The sequence below is a fragment of the Protopterus annectens genome, chromosome 3.part0, assembly GCF_019279795.1.
Source record: "Protopterus annectens isolate FY-2018-M chromosome 3.part0, PAN1.0, whole genome shotgun sequence".
Taxonomy (NCBI): domain Eukaryota; kingdom Metazoa; phylum Chordata; order Ceratodontiformes; family Protopteridae; genus Protopterus; species Protopterus annectens.
Genome location: NC_056731.1, coordinates 296944415 through 296965292, shown reverse-complemented (window position 1 = coordinate 296965292; position 20878 = coordinate 296944415). Strand labels below are relative to the sequence as shown.

The window sequence follows — 20878 nt, the reverse complement described above, 5'->3', positions numbered from 1 at the left end:
GGCAGGAACTTGCAGCACCATTAGGCACCCTATTCAACTAAAGCCTGAGTACTGGCTTCATCCCAGCTGAGTGGAGGACAGCCACTGTCATCCCTTTACACAAAGGTGGAGCATCCACAGATCTGGGAAATTATAGACCCATCAGCCTAACTATCCTGATCTGCAAGGCCATGGAATGGATTATCATGGACCTCATTAACAAGGACATTGGCAACCTCCAAACACTTGATCTCACACAGTTTGGCTTCGTCAAGGGGAGGTCAAGTCTGCTAAATTTCGTTGACTTCTTTGGGACAGTCACCAAAGCCATGGACGAGGGGAAGACTGTGCACACCACCTACCTTGACCTGGCCAAAGCCTTTGACACTATTCCCCACTCGGGCATAATAGATAAACTCTCTCAACTAGACATCAATCCATATGTTACCAGATGGGTAGCAAACTGGCTCACTGATAGAACCCACGTAGTCAAAATAGGGGAAGCCACCTCAAGCAGTAGACCCATAACAAGTGGCATACCCCAAAGTACGGTCTTGAGGCCTCTGTTATATCGGATATACTTTTCTGAGGTGCAGGCCAAAACCAGTGGGCTATGGCTGACCAAGTTTGCAGATGACTGCAAGCTGGGTGCTGTCATCAATTCCCCTAGTGATGTGGACATCCTCCAAGAGGGTCTCACTCAGACAAATGACTGGTGCCAGAAACATGGCCTCAAGCTGAATACCAAAAAATGCATCATCATCCCCTTTGGAGAAAGTGACATCCCCACAAATTATCACATTAATAACAACATTCTAAACATGCAATCAGTCGTGAGGGATTTGGGCACCCAGGTTGATAGCAACCTGACTTTTGACCACCATGTTGCTTCCCTGTACGGAAAGCCTTCTCCATAGCTCACCTCATAAGTAAGGGTATCACATCCAGGGACAAGGAGGTCATAACATCCCTCTATTCTTCCCTTATAAGGCCCATTATTGAGTACAATGCCCCTTTTGGCATGTACCTCGCAAAACGCATGCAGCAGCTGGAGAGACCACAGAGGTTCCTCACCAGGAGAATCCAGGGCCTCAAACATCTACCATACACAGATAGGCTAAAAGCCCTATCCCTCTACTCAGTTTCATACAGACTCCTCAGGGGTGACCTCTGTCTGGCATACAAGGCGATCACGGACCCCACCTTGATGTGACTGCTGCATATCCGCAAGTCAAACTTCACTCAAGTAACCCGCATGCGTGGCCTCAACCTGGTCTGTGACATCAACAAAACTTGTTAGCAGGACAGATTTGTGTCCCAGAGACTCCTCCATCTATGGAATACCTCTCCACATCAAGCAGAGTACCTCCTTATCCCTTTTTAAGCACAACCTGGATAACTGGATGGGAAACAGAAAATATACCCCGGGATTCCAACCATGTCCCTGCTGGACAGGGGTATCAGGTGCTGATTTGTCTAAACATGGGCTAAACTCTTGGCTAGCCTTATATGGGCCTCAGGGCCAATAGCCTAGTAACCTCCTATGATCCTATATGGAAATATACCAAGGGCATCCACAGATGTGAAAGTTTAAGCTATTATGAAAGATTAAAATATCTAAAATTTACTGCAACTGATGTAGCTATTTAAAAGAATACCTTATTCAAGTATACAGGGCATTTTGAGACAACTACCTCTGGGATTGTATGTGGTTACCAAACAGTACTATAGAATCATCAGACAACCTATGTAGGATATTATATGAGAATGGCAGATGAACTAATGGGTTCTCTGAGAGAGTAGCCGATGAGTGGAATAGACAACTAAATTATATTTTAGCAAGCACTAGTATAGCTATTTTAAGAACAACTGGAACACGCATTATAGGGATGAATGTTTTGGCATATTGGTAGGCTAGAAGACCATGTATTTCCCTTGCCCGAAATATCTGTATATAGTGTTAGCCTTCACAGGGATGAAAACTGATAATGAAAAACTGGTGAGACCACCTCAGCTCAGACGGTGAGTAAACAGATGTAAGAATGTATGTCCCTGTGGCTATACACAAAGTAAGACAATGTAAAATGGATTACCTGCCCATTATAAATAGTTTACAGGGCATGCAGTTAAGTCAACAAGCTTTTAACTCCATGGAGGTTGTAGGCTGAAGGTGAACACAGACATCAGCACCTTGCAACAAAACCATGAGTAATGTAGACAGCATTATAGTCAGTACCCACCTGAACCACGAAAAGGGATAGTTGAATGCTTACTAGAAAAGGAAATATCTTTTAATATTAAAAAAAAAAAAAAACGCTGTTGGGTAAAAACTCTTTTTCAGTGTAAAACAGAGTGTAGGAAGGATCTGCAAAGTTTAGTAGAAGGGAAGACAGGCATCTCAACATTTCCTTAGGAATATATAGTTCAATCAAAAGCTGAATGAAAGGTGCCAAAAGTTGCAGTGGCACTTGTATGAGCAAGATAACCCACTGCAGAACAAATGTGCACATTCTACAATAAAAATCTGACCATGAAATGTTCCACTGTATTGAAATGACAGATAAGCAATGAATTTTTGATATACATTTATGTTGTCTTTGCACTATGTAGCATGGAAAATGCTAAGCTTACACAATACTGGAGGAAAGACCGTCTTCAAACAACAGGTAATTAGTAGAAAGCTTACAGTTAATAGCTAACAGCAGCGTTTTACATCTAATAGGTACTGCGGTGGTGGTGCTGCGGTTGCGTTGTCACCTCATAGTAAGACGTTGTCCTGTTCGATTCTCAGCTAGAGCGTTTTCTGTGTGGAGACATGCGTGAATGGGCGTACCTTCGTTGAAGGTTATGCGTCAGGGCCGGCAATTCGGCACGTAAAAATCTAGTGCCACTCATTAGCGGACCGGAGTTCCGGGAAAAGCCGAAAGACACAACAGCAACAGCATGCCTCAGATGTGTGTATGTGTGAGCACTTTTAAGTCTGACATTATAATATAGCATACCTCTCAGATTGTGAGCTTTAAGGATCTTATCAGTCAAAATGAAGCCTATATTCTTACTTTTTAGAACAAATGTTCTTCTCATACTAGATTTCATATAGTTAATTATAATTATAAAAAACTTCATACAGGATTATTTTAATTATTTAATGGCTGTATCATTGAACAAATCTAACTTTAAGAAGAAAATCTGAGGGCAAAATTTTGATACAGTTTTGCTAAATCACAGTTCAAAATACATGAAATGCAGAGGGAAGCTTATTGGCTTCTCAGTGCTGGAGGAATACCCATTGAGAAAACACTGCCACAATAACGTCCGTCAAAACTCTAGACCAATGAAAGCTGCAGTCGCCTTCTGATAAGCAGTTGACAGAGCTACCTTACCCAAAGTAATGAATGACTTTCCTACCCCATAGCTTTTTGCTTTATCTTCTAGTATGAATCTTACAAAAGTGTTTGTCTCGGAACAATGAAATGCATCTAGACTTTTGTGTCCAAAGGAAGCTGTTATGCCTTTAATAATGTGAGGAATCCATCTAAGTTGATATGTTCCTTTTTTAAACGTATGTCATAGCAGGGGATCCTGGCAGGTTAAGTGGCTTAGATACACAAAATTTCTATTAAAACTCACTTTTATTGGGAACACCTGGGCTTTTTGGTAAACGGTTTTATTAATTGCAATATATATCATTAGGGCTGGCAGCCTATATAAGTTCAAAACACAGAGTTATAGTACATCTAGCCACTCCAACAAAGTTCAGCCACTGAGCTGCAGCATTAACTTGTATTCTAACAAGATTAAAATATATTTGTCCTGGGGATTAGCATACTTAAATCTCCCTTTGCCTTTTCAGTAGTGGCAGTGCACTTTGATCTATGTTGCATGGCAAGAGCCCGGCTTGGGCCCGGCCATCCGAGTGCCAAGTGTGAAATCGGCCTGATGTCATCCCTATTCTTCATCTTTTACATCTTTCACCAGTTTAATTATATTTCCGCCACAAAGCGCTGGAGCTTCATTGCATATTCAAGTTTGAGTAGGAAGCATTTAAAAACTGTGGATGAAATAACTCGGTGGGGGAAGGGAGAGGATGCCTTTTTGTGCTGAGGGCAGACAGCAAGTTCTCATAAGTTCTTGCATGAATTTTATTTGCGTACTTCGTCCTTAAAAAAGTAAAAAAATAAGTTTTGGTTTCTCCTTTTACAAATATGCATCAGTCAGTAGTTTTCAACGGTTCGTTACTTGTGGCAACCGCCTAATAAAATATTAAAATAGCTATACATTCGATGTATTAAAACTTAGAAGTGTTAAGATCTACAGTTTAACGGTGCAGCTATTGAAAATGAAAACGTTTGTGGCAGATCATTTAGAAGTAGTTGGCCTTTCAGCCGACAACTTTTTAAACTATAGGAAGAAATTATTAAGTATGCTATAATTAAATACTGTTAGAAATTTCCCGCTACATATTTAGTAACGACCAGTGTGTTTGAGTGGAACTTTTGAAAGTGGTGTTGTATCAAATAGCTGAGCTCGTTTGCAATAACAACAAGCTATAAATTCTCTCTAGTCCAGAATCAAAAATACCCCAATTTCATTTCCAGTGCCTTTTCACTTGACCAGCTTATATGACACAACGTAATGACTGCAGATGAAATCCATGATTGCAGCTTTCTTTTACCAGAGCAAATATTCGATCATTTTACCTCCAAGCGGATTCTAAACTGCAAATTGGAGGCTTTGTTATTTTCGTTAATTGCAGGCCTGCAGGTCCTACTGGGCCAAAAGCCTTTTGATTACAGAAACCGAGGAGAAATTGGGTAGGGGCACAGACAATTCGTGGAGATGCATATAAACAGATGATGCGATGCATATAGTTATCTCGGGGGGAAGTTAAATACTGCAAGCACTTTGGGCGGTAATGGTACCCCATCCCACATGTTTATAAGGAAAATCTTATTTTAGAGAGTGTACAAATGACACATCTTTTCTACATTGGTAATGTAAACTGTGGACACGTTGTCTTACAAGGAAAGCAGACTCAAATTATACTGTCGCATCAACAACATCAATCTATAGTGTATCAGAATGAAATAATAACAAAAACCGAGGAAACTGAAGTATCTAGACTAGCATTCAAAATACACGGAACAAAGTTAAATAACTGCTGAACACAAAGTTGAGAGCGACAAGATACGCAATATGTGTGCATCTAGCAGTAATTATGCAGTTATTTCTTGAATATTGGTGTTTGTTTGTGGTACAGTGTGCACTGCATGTTAGGCCGCAACTTAAATGATTAAAGTGGACATACTAAAAAGGGACAAACCACGTCTTCAACCAAGACAAAAAAGTCGTGTTTTTTACAACTCTCAGCTCTTCAGATTTTGAAGGGACACCACTATAATTGACATATTTTTCTTCATTCTTCCTAAAACTGGAAATTATTTTGAGACGTTTCGAGTTAACAGTACACAAACATTTCTCCAATTATCATTTGTTTTTCAACTAACTTTGGAGATAAAAGTTAAAAGGTACTGATATAATTTACGGTGTTTAAGTACAGTATATACCTCTCAACCCCTTAGAACAAGAAATCTGGACAAACCCATACATAATGGGAGGACAAGGACTCAAAAATAAGGACAAGTTTTAAATATTGCTCTTACAAATTTAGAAAGTAGACAGAATAACAGGTTTTGCATTAGCATGGATTATCTGAAGGGTAGTAAGTCTGGAACTCGAAAGTCTGTTATTATTTTCTGATTTCAACCTCAATTATTTGCTGGAAACCCCAGTTTTATGAAAAAATGGCCAAAAGTATGAGGCACACATCTGGACATTTTGCAAAAGTATGTACAATTGTGAGATATGGTACAGTATCATATTTTATGGCATATTAAATGGGAACATAACTCTCACCTTCCAACCTTTAAAAATCATAGCATTAGCCTCTAAAATATCATAACTCAGAAAGAGGAACATTTTCTTATTTTTCACAAGAGACTATATTTATTTACTAGATACTGTATAGTTAGTGGTACGAATCTTTGCAGACGCTTAGTTTTTATATGTAATAAACTAAGCACCCATAAACATGTATAAGTTTATGAGGAGCTTCATAAATTTAGGAGGAGCGAGGTAAAATCTGAACTCCTATATAATAGCTCTATGCCTAAATCGTAACAGTTGAAAGGTATGCCAAGGAAGTATCAGGACATTTGCCATTTTGTATCCCGCTCCAAAAAAAAAAAAAAAAACACAATTTTCATTTTCACACTGTGCTGCAAAATCAATTACAGGTTGTAACACTAAACTGTATGCATTCTCTCCTTATTTCTTTATTTATTTATTTATTTATTTATTATTTTTGTAATCCATCATCATTTTGGCTTGAGAACTGTGCTTTAAGGCGGTTGTTCTCCTGAAAGAGAGGAAATGAGCACCTGCAGCTGTGACAGAGGCTTTGACCTTCACCACAAGTGTCTTGGCCACAGACTCCATTCATGCATCTTCATTCAAAAATAAAAGGAGTCGTGGTGGGGGAGGGGGTACTATTCGGTGTTCCCCAACGTCGCTCATCTTCAAGTCACTGACTGTTTGGGCGTTACTTCCACATAAAAGCTGAGCAAAAAGAAATGCAGATCAACTGCTTTAGCAATGAAGAGCATGTCAGCGCTGGGAAATTATCCTCTTAGACAATCTCCTTTGTCTTTGCGATTCTTTCTGTTTCATACCATCTGTATCTGAATACAGACAGGTAAAATAAATACCAAGCCTTTGCCTACCAGTTTTGTTTCCCAAATGGCTGTAGAATTTTTTCTGACGTGAACGATGTAATTTAAGAAAATGTGTGTTAATTGAACACGTTTACTTTCATTCATGTTAGCTAGTAAGGTACTAGGGTGCACTCATCCGATTTCCAGTACAGAAAACAAGTTACAAGTGGTGTTTTACAACCCAATCCCTCGACCCCCCCCCCCCAACACACACACACACAATCATATTATTGTTTGTTTGCTTGCTTGTTTTAATTGTGGAGTTCATAAGCCCAAGTGGTATTTTGTCTTAACGCCAATAACACTTACTGAGATACTATGTACTTAATTTTGAATATGGCATTACTAATATTTTGAACGTGTAGAATATTTAAGTGCTGTTAATGTAAACATTATTCACGTTTTACCAGCCGGTCCTATTTTTATATCCAAACGTACTATGTGATGCATTCTAGTAGACTGGTTTCATTTGTTTCCCTTTGTTGTAGAACTGAGTTAATTACCTGAAATAAAGCAAGTATTTATTGTTAAAAGGGTATATATTATGATTTAAATAAACAATTTTATGATTTTGCCCTCAGATTTAATGATGCTCCTTCCTGATTTTCTTCATAAACTAGGCCATTTATAAGATACGCACTTTATTAAATAACTAAACTAAGCCCGTGCGAAGACACCTTATTAAGTTTATGCAGTCTACTGCTGAATATCTGTTTTTTTTTTAATACAGAAGTGCTTCTCTTTCTGGCCCTCAGCTATGTTTTTTAAAGGTCAGTGCAGTGATTTAATATTTGGAGGCTGAGAGGTAGATAATGCAACTTCTGTGGTATTATCAAAATAAAGTATTTTACAGAAACATATAAATTATTAACAAGTTTTGTATGACTCGCTTCGGAAATAATCAACATACGTAACCCTCGAAGTCCTGTTTCTAAAATGCGGAACATCACTTCTTAATGTGAGGAGCAAATTGCAAAATGTGGAACACTTGTTAATAACTTACATCAGCTTCAGCTTGTAAGGTTGCAACGTGGTTAAAACTTTCCTCTTGCTAACAAAAAAAGATTTATTATGATTTAGCGTTAGTTAACGTGTTAAAAAACATCCTTAAAATTAATGTATGCACAGCAAACTATTTTTCTGTTGAACAGCGCAGACATAACGTGGCATTTTTAAGGCTAGTAAATGCTTTAAACGTAAGCCTACACTAAACGTATATCTGTGAAGATATATATATATATATATATATATATATATATATATATATATATATATTTTTTTTTTTTTTTTGAGTGGGGCAATCCATGATAATTGTAGTACAGCGTTATGGAAGCCTAAATACACATGTATTAAAAAAGTTTTACTGACAGTTTCACAAAACTTTCAAGTGAATCTCTAATAGACGAGCCTTCATTAGTACTTGACAGACATTTGGCTTAATTTACTGTGCAAAAGACCCGTTTTACAGGAAGTTAATAAAAAGGGTGACAAGCTGACTTTTATCAAGTCAGTATATGACGTCCAGGGAGAGGACATGTGACTCGAGGCCATTCCTGAGAGAAGGAATAAAAAAGAAGCGTTGTGAACGAAACGTACTGCAGCGTCCTGAGTAGGTATAATTGAACATCCTGCAGTCTGATTTAATACCAACATTTTTTTCCCTGCAGTCTTCATAATAAAACAGACTTGTGCGCTAAACTTCAACTCAAATCCATACCGCTAATATGCATATGCACATAATCAAACAGCAAGCTATTGAGCTTGTGTCTAGATCTGCAAAAAGGGGACAAGAACATTTTTCTTTAAGGCATCTTCTTTTCACACCAACATGATAAAGTATTTATTTAAGAATTAGTTTGAAATGCGTACATCAGTGCCAGTTTAAATAATGCGAGACTTGGAAGAAAGGTACTTTTACTGCGTGTTTAATAAAGTTGTATACAACATTGTAAGTCCACACATTTCAGTGGAATACACAGATTAAAAGCAAGTAAAACGTCAGTCAGTAAACTGGATAACTGCAAGCTCATGCTGAATAATGCTTATTAGTAATGAATCGATAATTCTAAGTTTTGGCAAAATACGTATTAAGTTAAGGGCACATGCACCTTGTGACCCGGAAGTTTCTTAACAGATGCAAGTAAATACGGAAGTAAGTAACGTTGTTATTGTTTTGAAAGCAGACGACACGCCTTCTGGGTGGAGAAGAAAGCAGGGAGCGCATTTTCTATGTTGCTTAGGGACGTAAACAACCTTCCAAGAGTGCACTGCAAGGCACCTGTCATCTCTCCGTGAACTGGAAAACGAGGGACTGACGGATGCTAAGGGCTAAAACGCTGTGGGGTTAATACGTCTAGGCCTGGCAAGTTTATCAAGCTGTAACTTTGCTATGCTGCAATATGCTGTGGTATTAACCGTAGCTATAACAAAATCACATAAAGAAGGGTGTCTGTTACAGCATGCAATCGTCATTAGTATCTAAGTGATGATGTTATCAGAATGTGCGATTCCGTTTTCTCTCTCAGGTGTGGATATTAATGCTGTGCTATTATGTCCCCTAAATCTGCGGTAAAAGGTGTGTAGTCGTATGCATCGATAATGCATATCAGACAGAATCTGTCGGAGAAGCGTGATTTTTTTTATAATAAAATGCGACAAAGACGAAAGAAAGGGGCTGGTGGAATTATTCCTGATCCCAGATACTTCCCACATATCAAAACATGTAACAACATTGTCTTTGACTTTCCCTGCATTCAATGTGTACTGAAACAAACATTTTAAGAACGCTATCTGCCAATTAGTAAAAATGCAGTGCCTTAAAATATTAAAAGACATTGAGTTAAAAATAAAAACTACACATAACCTATCCTTGGTGTTTACATTGCATTTAGTTCAGTGGATCTTACTATACTTGTACCCGTCACCCAGCCTACCAAGCTTATACATTTTACCATACGCTAGGAGCTTTAGTCATTTGTATTAACCGTGCAATGGGAAAAGGACGCGTTGTTTTCAAGCTCAGCTACAATACAGAATATTATTATTTCAGAACTGCCAATAAATACAAATACTCCGAACTTTCCATTACCTTCAGTCCTTACATTGTACATTAACACATGCCGTGTGAGAGACAAAATACATATGTTCTCCTTTAATAGTGCAAATGACTGGTACACTGAATAGCACCCACAACAGTGAAGAGCTGGGTTAAAATATATATTCATAAATACCGATATTTAGTATTGCATGTCTATTTTGTATTGCCAGGTTCCAGTTTCTTTTATTTAGTACATCAACAGTATTAAGCAAAATAATATTGCTAACCTGAGTAATGCTTTGAGATGTTTTATTGTATAAGACTTTGTGGTGTATTGTTGATACCGCAACAGCCTCTAACTTCTTCAAATCCAAAAACCTTGGTGATGTACTTGTTGATTGGGAGGGGGGGGGGGGGGGCGGGCACAGACAGGCATTCAGAACTAAACAGTCAGCGATATACAATTACAGTAAAGGACATTTGTAAGGCGATAATCATTAATGAATCAAATGCAGCATGTAAAATAATTAAGTGCACACAGTTTGTATCCAATACAATAAAGTTAATTAGCGTTTGTGGCAGTATAGGTGAGGTGCAGATATGAAGTTTGTTTTACGTGTTTTTTTTTTGTTGTAAAACAGAAATTTAATAAAAAAAGCGTGGTAAACTAAAATGTTTTCTCATTGGGACGGGTATCACTATTTTTAGTGCGCATTGATGTATAAAATAAACGGGAAAATCTGGCATGAGTGTTAAAAGCGACCGTTTTGCAGTTCAAAGTCACAGTCAAAACATTGCACTGGGGCCGCAGCCTTTTGAGAGAAGATAGTCAATAGTTCACAGTTATTTGGTACACTGTTTCGGGGGGTTACCAGTTTCTTTCGCATCACAAATTGGGATTATAAATTAAAAACAGTAATCTGCTATCAATCGGTGGTACGTGGCGTGTGTCAGAGCTAAGAACTTAAAACCAATTAGAACGGTCACTTGTGTCATTAAGACTAAGTGTTGTGCGTTGTCTAGGTGTTTGCATTAGCCGCCTTTGCGTTTAGTTCCTTTTTGTGCAGTTAACCTGCTACCGTAATTTATGGGTCCAACCACAACCATCAACACACTGTCAGCGTATGATTAAAATAACACGAACTGCACACTGCTTATTAATGTCAGCAACTCTGCAATTCAATAGCACAGTATATTTATAATTGAAATGAAAACTTATAGGGAAGTGTCCAAACAGAAATGAAACGGCTTATCTTACCTTGTTGGTAATAAATGAATTCCTGTTCAATACCCGAAGTTAATAAGCATATGTAGTCAGTTTTTGACCAAATTCGTTGGCAACTATATTTAATGTTTAACTGTGAAATAGTGCGCACGACAATGGTAGACAGGCTGTTTTCATTTCTAATTTATCGGTTGCTCATTTCAAGTTAACTGCCCTTTAAAAGGTTCGTCTTCTTTTCTACATAACCACTTCAGTAAGAAAACAATGAAAGTTGTCCCTTCTGTGGACTTGTCCAGCTCTGTGCCGTTATTCCCTTAGCTATGTGCGCTTGCGTGCGCGTACCCGGTAGGGCGCACACTTATGACAGCGCCTCTGTTTTGAACCTATTTGTATTCTGCAGGCATTCCTCTTCATGTTTACGGTAGCAAAAGGAAGTAACTGTCTCTTGTTAGTTCTCAAAGAAGTCCTTTATGTGAAAGTGTGTTTTAACCTGAAAAACAACGGCCCCGGTGTAAGTGCAGCCAATATTAATAATTCTGAATTTAGAAATCTCTGCCCCAGCAAACACTTAACATTGCCCATCCTCAGCATGGTAATGTTTCCTAGTACCAGATGCCAAAAAATCATATTCAAATTTTGGATCCAACAGCGTTATCTACATATCTTTGTTCAAAACTTCTTGATTTTCTGGTAAATTGCTAAAGATTGCAGTTCGCCAAAAATGCCGGGCACGAGTGTTTTATACTTCCTGTTCAGAAAATGATGTTCCTGCTAAACTTGCTGATCTATTAACTTTTTTAAATTGAATTCCAGTAGTATATAACATTTGTCCCTGATTTTTGACCTTATTGTTCTCTCGTTAATCTTGGCTTTATTCCTAAGTCTTGAGCAGACATTGATAGCTGCAGTTCAAAGGTCTGCATTTATTTGGTTTGAAATTATGCATCCTTCAACCACAGTTCTGCGGCCTAGACAACTTGCATTCTGGTAATTTGAAAGGAGTAGTTGTTCATTTAATTTATCCCAGCAGTGAAGTTACACGATTCCATATTAAACATAACTGAAAATGATTTGTGGGTCTGTGTTTTCTTAGTACTGGTGCAGAATCATGTTTACGTATTTGACAGCCTGCTCAGTAAGCAGTTCATTTATGACTTTTTCTACTACTTAGACGGTTGCGCCTGAAACTCTGTCTGGTGTGTATTCCATGAGTATGTGCCTCATTTGTTCACCCCCATTACCAAACACACACTTCAACAGTCAGAACCAAGGATGTAGCTAGGCATACTCAGTGTACACAAAAGAGAATATTTGCTCTGAGCTTGTCTCTTGAAAACTTTATTACCCAAAGAGCCAAAATGTGTACAATTGTCTAAACTAATGTTCCAAAACATGTTTTATGAGCACACTTTTAATGAGCAACCTTTAAATAGGAGCCACATTTTGTGGGTTGAGTATATATCTATTTTTAATGACAGGATGGGGGTAGTGGGGCGACAAAATTAGGTTTAACTACAAAACAAAAACTTCTGTCTTCAGCCATGGTCTGACGTTGACGTGCTCTGTTAGCTAGACAACAGTACTTTGCTCAGCTTTTGGGCGAAGGCAGAGTTAATGAACGGTGTAGCCAAGACTCTGCTTACATGAATGTAGTTTTCTGAGTATCTCTGGTAAAAGTTATTCTGTAAGGAGCACAGAATGTTTAGAACTGTCTAAACAAGTGTCGACTGTTCAGAGATATGCAAAGCACGCTCATTTGATAATTTAATGTATAAATACATATATGTTCCTGACAATGTTACAGAGTTCGTGTATATGTATCTCTGTCGCAAGAAGCAAATACATTGCTGGAATAGTGTTAGACGTCCTAGAAATTCTAGCCACATTTCTCTTTACTTTGCTTAGTGCTGAGTTTGTGCAGCGAAGCTGTTGGCACTGTTTTATCATGAGTTTGTTTGTTTAATTATTTATTTATTTTCTGTCAAGCTTAACAAAAAAACTTCTCGTGGAGGGGGAGTCTGAATTTAGGTATGCACTAGAAGTACAGTTGCTGAATAAACAATAATTACAAGTGCGGGAGGGGGTTTATAAACACGCTGATACACATACTGAAGAGCTCTCCACCAGTGATGTAGAACTCTCAACAGACACAGGGACAAATCTAGAAATAATCAGGGACAATCAGGGAGTGTTTTAAAATATTAGTATTATTTGTACTTACGTACCGTATTATTAACATGAAAGACTGACAGATTAAGACAATGTGAATTAATATAAATTTTCAGAAGTTAAAGAAAATATAATGTAACTATAAATATAATAACTATAATGGTTGTCTTTTATTTTGTGTAATTCGCCGCTTTTTTCTCCAAAATTCATTAGTTTTAGGAGGGAGAAAGAGAGACAGAGTTAAAATTTGAGTCAAAATGAAAGACGTTCCCGAAAATCGGGCGGTTGAGAGGTACAGCTGTCTGTCTGTCTACCTGTATATCTAGAGAATGCGAGAGAAACAGAGGATTTTTGGAATACCGACACATACATTGACAATGAATCACACTCGATAAAATGTATAGAAGTCATATTCATTTACTTTATAAAGTGGCTTTACATATTGGTGAAAGTTTGGCATTGGTCTTCTGTCAATATCTGTACGTCATATGGGCAAAAATACAGAACAGTTTAACAAGAAAGCAGTTGCGGAATCTATTGTAGTTCTGTCCCATTTTAATACCACCTTTAGCTTACACTGTTTATTCTGAATTCATCATTTACAAGAATTATGTGGAGACCAAATGGAACTGTTTGTCCCTGTATGTAGATTGTGGGTAAGAGTCATTTGCCCTCCCTGAACAAAAACGGGAGAGCAAACACAGTTCATTTCCTGACCTCTTTTGATTATTTTAAGTGTGTGTATAACAGAGACAGAACAGGCAGACTGACAGACAGACAAAAATCCAGAAAGATACTTCAAGATGTCTTACATCATCCCAATATAGTGTGCTGTTGGTCGAGATGTGACTCTTAAAAATAATTTGTGATACAGGAAAAAAGTATTAGCATTTGTTGAGCTATAATGACCGGTGACTCAGTTGTTACTGGAATTTTCAGGAAAAGAGCAGAGAGAACAAAATCTATTCTCTGTATGTACGTTTTGTTGCTGTTTTAGACAGTCCAAAGTCTACTCATAAAAAAGGCTAGTGAACTAATGGCTTTATGAAATATTGTAGCTTCTGGGCATATGTGCAAATGCTTAGAAAACATGCAAAACTATTTTTGTTAATGAAACGGGAAGTTTGAGCGAATTAAGAAATAATGTTACACAATCACGTGGCGCTGCCTGTAGCATACCCTGTTAACTAGGTTATTGTGCCCGTGGTGATGGTGGTGATGTGTGTGTGTGTGTGTGTGTGTGTGTGTGTGTGTTTGTGTTTTGTATGTGCGCGCGCACCACTCAGCAACACACAACACTAAAGCTCGGTATCAAAAGTGCACCACTAAAATCCTGGAATGAATAGCATTTAGTATTATCTCATGTTAGAGCACTAGTGCCTTAACAGTTTACATTTTTACGTTTCTTACCAAATGCCAGCGGGAGCGTGTGTATGTTTGGAGAGAAGAGGCTCACGTTTGAAATTGCTGATTTATACATTAGCTAAGCAGATTAAACTTGAATATATCATATGTGTGTGACATTTGTGTCATTCATATCACAGGAAACATAAATACAAAAATATATAATTTATTTTCAACCATACAACATTAAATCTGAAAGGCAGACAGAAGGCTCCCTTAAGGGTATATAGCATAATAGCATATCGGTAGATGCTTAGGTAAAGCATTTGTTCAAGTGGCCCATACCCAGTCACATCACCTCAAAAATTAATGCGTTTAATTTCCATCAAAAACATTTTGCAATGTTCTCTCTTGGATTTCCCTCAAATCTTAACATAGACACACACTCACCCATACACATATATATGAAAGAACATAAAATATGCTAGTATGTATTCCACTTAAAAAGCTTTCACGTGAAAAAAATGCCTAGTGGCTTTACATTAACAACGCATTAAATGTAAATAAAGACAGAGCAACATATCCACACTCTGTTTTATATATAAATAAGTAGCAAATAAACAATACGAGGACCTCTATTGCCTTGTCCTTTAAATGCAATACTTAAAAAAATCTTGTTAGAATTAGCAATTTATTTATGTCACAGTTGCTTGAAATGCAGCAGTAATAAATCTTTGGACTTCAGCAATTTTTTTGTTTCCCCTTTTTTATCTTGAACTTCAAACTATGTCTAAATTATCCAACATCCACTGAGAGCGATTTGTATCAAATGTAACCAAAGCACGAAAATTATAATGTACATGTCCATGAAACAAAAGAAAAATACTTTATATTGAAATATTTCAATTTTACAGCACTTCACCTGCGAATTATATAGATATGTACACAACTCTTCAGAGTTATCTCTAGCACAATGTTTTTAAAACTATTAATATGCTGGTAGGTTTTATACACTGGCCCTTATTAATGAATTTTTTTTATTTATTAAATTATTGCATTTTAATAATCAGTCTGATTTGAAGGCCTCTTCATTCGCTGTCGGACTTAACGTCATCCTTGGTGGTTGTTGAATGGTTATAGAGTCCCTGTGCCATTAAGTGAATTGCCAGGTTATTTTTGCTGCCGGTTGCTTTCTTTATTTTGGCTCTTTTGTTCTGAAACCAGATTTTGATTTGAGATTCGTTGAGATTCAGTTCCTGGGCCAGACTCTGCCTTCTCTGCTCCGTTAAGTATCGGTTTGTCTGAAACTCAGCTTTCAGTCTCTGGAGCTGTTCGGCCGTGAAGGCCGTCCTGGGACGTTTATCCTCTTTGTTAGAGACTTTCTTCTTTGGTTTGCGAGACCGGGGACCTAGGGTTGAATTACAAACAAAAAGTAAGCACAAAGTGTTAATTCTGTAGAAAACAATAAACTGTGTGTGTTTTTGTAGGGTCATGCACCAACCAGTATGATCTCGTAGTAACCTTCCAAATTGACAGTTTGCGCACCTTATTTTAAAAATAAACAGTTTTGGATAAAGAATTTGAGTATGTTAAATGTACTTAATTACTGAAAAGGTATAGGTTTGGGGACCAGACTGAGTGAAACAATGATCACCTTGTTTTGTATTCTCTTTGGTTTCTTGATCTGATGTAGCTTTTCTCAAAGAAGCTCTGTGGATCCACAATATAAAAACAGCACCAACATATTTCAATCTCTCTGATATGACATTTTTTTAAACACAGCCTTGACCTGATGGATGTGATTGTGTTTACTTCGTGTATTGGAACTATTTAGTCCAAAAATAAGAGTAATCAAAAGTCTGAAGTCAGACTGTTTATGGACAGGGAGTAGTGGCAGCTAGAAGCTTCCTTTGCTGCAGTTGCCAGCAGGGTTTCACAAAATGTAATGATGTGTGGAATAGGATTTATTATTTATACAGTACTATAAATGTTTAGTATTTGTTGAATTGTTTGGGAAATTTATAGTCAATAACAGCTGTGAAGGAGAAGACACAAAATCTCATAATATTTCACTGGGTATTTAAATATGATAGGTAAAAGCGCCCACGCCTCCTATTGCACTAGAAAGGGGATTTGCGTAAATAGCAAAACTACAAAAAAGGCCACGGAGCTCTTAACAAAATGATTTATGAATTAAACAATTGCAAAAATAGAGACAGTGATACTAAAACTAATTTTCTTTGTCCTTTATTCACTGCCTGACACTTCTCGCAGCGAATTTAGGGAACAAAATGTTTACAAAGTGTCACAGTTGAATATCATAAAAATTGGAACAATAGTTGAAATTTTTTATTACACTTTGACACAGATAACTTTGCCTTAGGTTTTCAGTTTCAGCTGCCAACTGAATTTAAGAACGACCAAAGCATCGCGTTCGATAACGGCTAACAGCTCCAGGAGCGAGCATGCTTTTACATTTTTGCAAATTGAAACGTAATATATTATATAGATCACTACCTAACTTGAAAGGGAGCGACTAAGTCACAGTTTAATTTAGAAATTCAAGTACTATTCAATAAGTATGCAATACGTTCACTTCCATAAACAAATACAAATAAACTTAGCATTTTCATAACTTCGACTGTCTCCCTTTTCCATACTAGTCCTCATCTTCCTCCAAGAATCTATACAAAAGTTAACAGGCACAATGCATTTTTCGTAGGCATCATAAAAGGAGTGCGTGGGTAGTGAACGAGGTTCTTGCCTATGAAATGCGTCCACCTCTTGACAAGAGATCAGTTGCGTAAAGTAATACGATTTCAGTAACCTGGATCGGTATGTTTGCGCAATTCAGCCAGTGTTTTAGACTGTATGCCTATTCCTTTCTTAAAACATCGTCCTCTCTTCTAACACAGAAACGCACTCAACACTGCACAAGGGTAAGGGTTCACAACTAAACTGCATATGATATAAGGGGACATCTGCTATTATTCTGTTAATCAGCATACTTAGATCACTGTGTTGGTATAACCTCGAAAGGAAATACTGCTGCATACTCTACTCACGGGAATGTGTTGTATTGGAAGAAAATGAACACGGTATCACATCCACTCCTAACAACCGTTTTCCCCTAAATTCATATTTAGCCATTTGTAACAAGGAATGCTGATGGTACAAAGAATAATTACTAAAGTGTCCAAACTTCCTGATGTGACAGATACACAATATCCACATCTTAGACTAAAATAAGAACACAGAAAATAGTTTGAATTATTAATAGCCAGTACCCATGAAACGTTAGCTAGTGGGGTCCTGGTTTGAACCATTCTACTTTGAAATGCATTTTTACCTAAAGGTTTACGTTAAACAGAAGGAACACACACACACACACACACACACACACATACAGACAAAACCAGTCATGCGCATTGTTAGGAATATGGTAATTAAATATTAACAAAGGGAAGGGACGGAGAACAATAGACCAAATTTCAGTTTCATATGCCATAAGCTCAACCGACAGAAAATGTGATTCAAAACAAAATTCACCCTTAACATTTACAGCCCTGAGCGTATTATGCCAAGCCAAAACAGAAAGACACTTAAGTATAGCAGGCTTTGTTTAGGAAAATACCCGAGTACGGTTTGAATAACACACACACACACAAAATGCATAAATAACGGAAGATAATAAGTCGTTTTGATACCTTTGTAAATAAATCAAGACCCACATATACCCATAGCCGTATTCCACTTTTCTGTGCAAATAATGGCACAAATATTGTTTACTGGTGTCCAGCTCGAGGAAAATTAACAAACATATCCCTTGAACTGTAACATGCTTCTGCTTTGAAATACTCAAGTAAAGCACAGGCAGAAATAATAAATATGTATGCATTTTCTGTCCACTCGCTAAAAGACAAAGAGAAGGATACATCATGCACTTGTTTTGACTTCAAAGCAACTATCCACTTCACTGGGAGTAAGGCCTACTTACTACTATGCACGCCTGAAGAGTAAAGTGCTCACTTGCGTCTTCTCAAAATAGCAAACACTCCGCGGCACATACACAAGTATGCAATCTGAAGCTCGCCGAAGGACACTTGTCTAAAATGTGCGTTCTGGGAGGGAAGGCACTGCACCTCGCGCCCCGAAACTGCCTGTTACTGTATTCTCAGATATCAGGTCACAATTAGTGGACAAAATTCAAAAAACTTGTCTATTTTGCCAGAAGGAAAACAATCTATTTGCATTTTTCTTTATTCGGTGAATACTGAAAAAGGACCACTGTAGTAGTAGAATGTATCCCGTTACAGAACACTCGTGGTTCTTGCAAAAAATGTGCATAGACACAAATGTATAGCTATTTGACTATTTGATATTTGGAATAACTGAACATGTTATGAATAGCAACAAAAGAAAAATAAATCAAATAATAAATAACACATTATCTGTCATTACTGACTGAATCACAGGGTTAATTATAAGAAACCCACCTTCACTATTTGGATTGATTACTCGATGCGTGTGTGCGGTGTGTATTTGTACACCACACCACTATATATATATATATATATATATATATATATATATATATATATATATATATATATATAAATAGATATAATATGCTCTGTGTAGGTATAGCAAGATAGCTAGAGAGAGAAACACACACACATATATTTTCTCTTTTCAAGGGTCAGTCAGCCAACCAGATATTTTCTCTGCAATCATGTGGAAAAATCAACATAGGCTTCACTTATTCAGTGGTTGGTTGATACTGAAATAGTTTAAAAGACTACTGGTAAGAAAGCAGTGGAATATAAATTCGGGTTTGGGTTATCTGCAGTGTATTTGACTTTCTCTTTGTAAACATTGTATGAGGCATAATTCTCAGTGTTCATTCAGAACGTTAGTTTGTGTGTGTGTGTAGTAAACTATGTTGAGTACCTCAGTTCCTTCTGGCAGTGTATTTGTTGGGACGACATGTAGTTCGAAACAAGTAAACACGCACGCCCTACATTCAGCCCACTACATTCCGTATTTTAATGAGAACAGCAGAATATGTTACCTGAAGAAGGCCTGTCTGAGTATCTGGTACAATAAACCCAAGCTGGCCAGAGCATAGGCTGGGAGGCATGTGTGGTGGAGCTTGCTTGGGAACTATCAGAGTCCGAACCCGGGGAATGGTCTGCATTTACTCCTCGGGATTTCAGTGGTCCGTCTGTGCTAAGATCGCCCTTCTTTTCACCGTTAACGTTTGCCTTGGGACTCTCGTCCCCTTGGTTCACTGTCCCTCTTACTTGCACGGATCCCGGGGGCGAGGAGACGAGGTTTTCGGTACTAGGTATGTAGCTCTGTTCACGATGGCAGAAGCTATCCTTCCTACGGCCAAAATCAGGTCGAAGGATGTTGTCAATAAAAAAGTTGGTGATCCGATGAGGGTGCTGATGGTTCCCAGGGGCTTGTAAAAGTGGAATGACTGCTTGGTTTGATTGATCACTGGACTCGTGACTGTCCACTTCTCTGCTATGCAGACCATTTTCTTCCATGCTGTAACTACAATTCCCAGTTTGTGTTCCAACACTCCCTTTAACAATCTTCCGACTCTCAGCTCGACATTCAAATTCCAGGTTAGGCAATGCAACACGAAATAATTTGGCACCTTTTTGTTTCTTCTCGTTCCCCCTTCCAGTTTTCTGTGAGTTACCAGGCAGAGGTTTTCCCCCCAAGAACATTCATTGTTTTAAAGCGTTTACTGGGACCGGGGAGTCCGAATGTTGTTTCACCTTAACACAACAACGGACGGTATATGTAGCAAAGATACCTGCTCTTCATTACCACTGGAGTGAAGCAGCAGTAGTAGTAGTAGCAGTAGCCCTTCTCAGTGGTGTCGAGATACAACGAGACAGCAATGTGTTCACAACTCTACCACAAATACTTTCACTCTGGATTTGTGTTCTAATTTTTAACAGAATCCCTCTGGTGACGTTGCAACCTAGTAACATAGACACGTGCTTCTGGCCAATCGGCAGATGAAGGATAAACACGTGGTCTGACTGCAGTGCCAGTAATTTACAGTACCAACCCCCTACCTATAATTTAAAGCTGTACATATCAATTTCACAAAAAATGAAATGCTAAAGTGGAGGTGCTTTGTATGAACCAAGTGCAATGCATTTAGTCTACAAAATTATTTATAGTGCCATTCGCACTTCTCATTGTTAGGAACAAACAATTTATTATTGCAGCTTGAGAAAAAAATCCCATAATTCTGTGCAAAATGTACCATAAATAGTAATGAGGTGCTGAGGGTCGTAATTATGATCGCATAATGCAACTTAATCCAGA

At 37.8% G+C, this 20878-nt stretch overlaps 1 protein-coding gene across 1 annotated transcript; it reads right to left on the bottom strand.

The window, feature by feature from the left end:
* Positions 1-14737: 14737 nt before the first annotated feature.
* Positions 14738-20446, bottom strand: EN2 (engrailed homeobox 2). Its single transcript, XM_044064781.1, has 2 exons — positions 19599-20446; positions 14738-15935 (listed from the first exon to the last, which is right to left on the bottom strand). The coding sequence occupies exons 1-2, from the start codon at positions 20263-20265 to the stop codon at positions 15616-15618; spliced, it is 987 nt and encodes a 328-aa protein (XP_043920716.1). The 5' UTR covers positions 20266-20446; the 3' UTR covers positions 14738-15615.
* Between the last annotated feature and the right edge of the window lie 432 nt (positions 20447-20878).

Coding starts and splice junctions, on each gene's coding strand:
- EN2 (XM_044064781.1), bottom strand. CDS start 20,265: ATGTTCTTGGGGGGAAAACCTCTGCCTGGTAACTCACAGAAAACTGGA. Junction 15,936..19,598: donor CTCAGACAGGCCTTCTTCAG/GTAACATATTCT, acceptor ATTCAACCCTAG/GTCCCCGGTCTCGCAAACCA.